The sequence below is a fragment of the Pygoscelis adeliae genome, unplaced genomic scaffold, assembly GCF_000699105.1.
Source record: "Pygoscelis adeliae isolate BGI_AS28 unplaced genomic scaffold, ASM69910v1 Scaffold166, whole genome shotgun sequence".
Taxonomy (NCBI): Eukaryota; Metazoa; Chordata; class Aves; order Sphenisciformes; family Spheniscidae; genus Pygoscelis; species Pygoscelis adeliae.
Window position 1 is genome coordinate 5,946,425 of NW_008825156.1, and position 4,380 is coordinate 5,950,804.

Sequence of the window (4,380 nt, forward strand, 5' to 3'; positions counted from 1 at the left end):
TAGAAGTTCTCCGCGATGAGATGCTCAGACATGAAAGGAAGGAATGACAAATCTTCAGAGCAAGTGACCTGGTTTGGTGTTTCTGGGTACACGTGAAACGTGACCACTGGGTCGGCACTGAAAGGCCTAGCCAGCTGTATGCGCTGAGTCTCAGTACAGATGGACAACTTGTCCATGAGGTTACGGTAGCTTTTGCCATCCATCAGGTTCTGCATTTAACCTGGAAATGCATAATTACATAATAGTTTAAACAACTCATACTGAACAGTAGAAAAAACTCACCTGGACTTACCAACACTTGGCATTACTGGCATTTTCCAGAAGAGACTTTTAATGCATTTGTGACATTTCAGAATGGTGTTGGAAGATCGCTACATAGAGCTGACAATGTCCCATTTGAAAATACAAGAAAGTGCAAGTCACAACACTGATTAAAATAATTCACAACAGATTTTAAGAAAATAAAGCCACTAAAGCTTCCTAGAGGAAACAGCAGTCTCCTTTCACCTCAGCTTTAGAAATTAAGAGAATCTACCTTTATGTACTCCACATAGATCTAGCTTGCTCCAGATCCACCAAAACTTGCATCTCTACAGACAATAAACAAAGCAGGCCAACCTCTGAGGCATTTCTCCACCCTCTTCTCCTCCCTGAAAAAAATTAAATCTACAATTCCAGTAACAGACTCCCTATCCATACCAAAAAGCCCTCAAAGACAGTTTTTTTTTCTCTCTATTAATTTGATATCTCATTCACTATACTATCTTCATTAGATGGAAAACTTGTGCAGGGAATGGATCTCAATCTTAGTTTTACGTCTGTCAGGTATTACATCCATTCTATATACAAAGTTTTACAAAAAGTTTAGAGGATGAATTTCTTTCTGCTAAACCTGACATCTCCATGGATCCTCATGCTCCTTCCACACTCACCTGCAGATTAAACACAGATATGAAATACTAAATACAATCCTACTGATAGAGGATTATGAAATAATCAATTTATTAAAGGAAAAAATGCATGTCCTAATAATATTGTTCCAATTATAAATTATTTTACTAAGAAGGGACTGCACACAGTTGTTGGGGCATTCCTAGAAACCCGTAACTCAGACTGGCCTACTAAAACCACATACCCTTTCTTCAGAGCAGCATTACAGCAGGTGTAACTACTCAAATCACCCTTATATATTTATTAGAAAGATAATCTTGCAGTGTTTTATAGGAAGCTACATTATAGTGCCTTCCCAATATCATTATTCAAACAGCTAAATATCAGCATAACTGTAATGATTGTTACCTAACAGCTACTTAAAAATAAATTTTAAATAACTAGTTAATTTTTAAAGAATTACTGTGATCCATCCTCATGGATTGCAAGCAATACTTGCCTACACAGAATCTATCAAAAAATGCTCTTACTCACTATCCACTTCCACATCTATACATTGCTGTCTAAAACACTTAGGTTATATTACACCCTCTAAAATAGAAAACACACCTGAACATTAAAATGGGTTACTAGAAACATCTAGATTCCATACTCACAAAAACCTCACAAGGCTTCAAATGTTCCAACCACGGTTCCATAACATAAATGGGATACCCTTAATCCTTCACAAGGATATGGGGCTATTTTAATGTTTTCTAATGATTTCATACCTGCCACATTTAATACAGAGAGAATTTTTACTCAGTATGGACCTATCCTCACAACATATTCTATCAAAATGCCTCTGTATTCAGTGTTGTCTCTTCTTCTAATGCACACAGATCTCACAACAGAAATCCTATGGGTTAAGAATTCATTTATAGCATACTGTTAGACAAGACAGAAAGTCACACGCATCTTAAACAGGTACTTCTGTAGGTAGGCTGAAAGCATGAACGCACATCCATTTTACATTAATATACATGCAGAAAGTCAGAGGTGAATATATAAACTCGTTATAAAACAAAAATAGTAGGCAGTCATCTTTCCCTTTTCTACTTACACAGTTTGGGTTATTGACTAAAAACTTTCTACTGCTAACTTAAAAACATTGTCTGAGGAAAAAAAGGTCCATTACATAGCAAAAAAAAACTTTATAGCAAAACATCACTATAAAGCAAGAAACCAAAACCAACACAACCCTAAGAAGAGATACTTGCAGTATTTGTTGCTTCGTACTAACACTTCTGCTGCATAATAGCATTACATAAAACAGTTATCTGCTGCCTTACTACCTGCACGAAGTGCAAAATGCAACTGTTAGGATCGTTTTCCTTTTAGACTGAGAGACTCACCAATCTTCAGATGAAAGTAAAATCCAAGGAAACAAGATGTGCTATTTTAAGACTGATGAATAACACCTGAAAACATCTGAATGATATTAAAAAAACAAGTTAATGTTCCATTTTTCTTACACCTTATTTAGTAAGATATCATATTAAACACGATTCATTAAAAAGCTATGGAAGCACTGTTACTGAATAGCTGGTAGAAGCAATTTAAAAAAACATTGATATTCAGTGAAGATCTGTTGCTAGATACAGCAATACGCAAGTCTCTTACCTGAATTATGTAGCTTGTTCCGCTGAGTCAATGACTGCTGCAATTTATAGTCAATTGACAACATGCAAAGTAGCTTACAGTTAGATCTGCTCATTTCTGGTTTGGCTTTTCCACCCACACCACAGCTATGATGGCAACAAAACTTGGCATTAAGGGCTAGAAATTTTAAAACTGTATTGAACACAAGCAGATTACCTGAGAAAGTAGTCAGGAATGTGGTGGGTTTGTTTTTGGGTTGGTTTTTTTTTTTTTACTTCCTGTTACAGTTTACTAAAAGCAGTATTTTCATTTATTGGCATTTCGCACTTTAATGTCTAAGTATAATGATCAGCTAGAATTTAGTTAAATATTTACCATCAAGGCATAAACAAACTAATTTTCATAGCTTCATTTTAATCACAGAAAATCAGCATTTATTTAGAAGAAACTTTTGGTGGATTTGTCTCCAGATTAGAGGTGAAGACACACATGAGTTAGCTTAATACCCTCAAATTTAGTCATTATACCTGTAATTTTGGGTAATTCCCTTAGTGTTAAGCAGTATAACACCATATAAAAGGTGTCTAATAAAGCATTTATGGAGGTAGACAAGACATTGAAAACAGTGAGCAATCAGTAGCAAGACAAACATTTTAAAGTTTTGCTTAAACTTAGAAACACAGTATGGAGCAATCAGTCTGTATAATCAAATATATATGGGTATTTAGATGCTACATATATCAGTACATAGCTGTCCAATTGCACAGGTGCAAGGAAATAGGACACTTAACTTCAAAACTCCCCCATTTTACAGGATTACCTTGACACTTTAGACTATCTCACTATTTGGCCCTTCTATCGATCAAAGTAAAACCACACAAAAAAATCCAAACCCAAACCAGTTTAGCTTAAAACTTTCAGAAGACACTGTAAGATTAGACACACTTGATCTGCAAGAGAGCTACATGCACCCAGTCGTGTCTTCTTGGGACTGTCAGCCATCAAAGAAAGCATTCTGCTTCTGCTGCCCTTGTGTGGGGCCACAACAACACTGTATTCTGCATCCTCCTTCCCACACCAGCTTCAGGCCTCATCAGAAAGGCAGCCAAGAGGTAGAACGTCTACTACAACTGGTAGACAGGCATGTATTCACCAAACAAGTTACATTATTTTTCTTTAGGGGACCCTAGGTACATCGCTGTCATAACCAGTCATCGACTCAGGGTGGGATGTTGAACACAGTAACTGAAGCCAAGTCTGGATTTTTTTTTTTGTCCTGTCAATCCACCTTGTGCTTTTCTTTTTTTTTTTTAATTTAAAGAAAGAATCCTGTGTCTCCACCAGTTAGCCACCCATTATAATTCCTTCCAAATTAATTCAGTTTTTGGAAGACTTCAGGACTGACAAGAGAATGAAGCTCTGTATCTGCAAAAGAGCTGCAGTCAGGGCAAATGTTATAGGGCAACTATGTTTCCACCCCTGATGTGGCAGAGCTATGTGTACAGGTACAGTTTATTTCCCATGTTACTCTGTCCCCCAGGCTGCGGACTAAGCAAGCCAAAACTGCACCCGGCAACATACAGTACTGTTCCATGTACCATTTCCTTCCACACTGGAACTGAAAACTGCAGAAGACAATAATGTAACTACATATGCATAGCCAAATTCAAGTCAGGGATTAAAACCTTTTTTCAATTAGCAATTTGGTGAGCCTTTCTTTCCTTTATCTAAGCACTGAACAAGTGCATATTTTTTTACTCTGAAGCATTTTCAGAGAAGTGCTTTTATAGATGGCATTTACATGCAGGGTAATGAGGGAGAAAAATGATGACATACAGATAATGCACA

General features: G+C 36.7%; 1 protein-coding gene across 1 annotated transcript in view; it reads right to left on the reverse strand.

Annotated features, from left to right (window-relative positions):
- Positions 1-215, reverse strand: part of ASCL3 (achaete-scute family bHLH transcription factor 3) — a 906-nt gene extending 691 nt beyond the window's left edge. Inside the window, 1 exon segment of the mRNA XM_009328567.1 lies at positions 1-215. This exon segment is cut by the window's left edge and continues 13 nt beyond it. Within this exon segment, the coding sequence (XP_009326842.1) occupies positions 1-215 (215 nt within the window).
- Between the last annotated feature and the right edge of the window lie 4,165 nt (positions 216-4,380).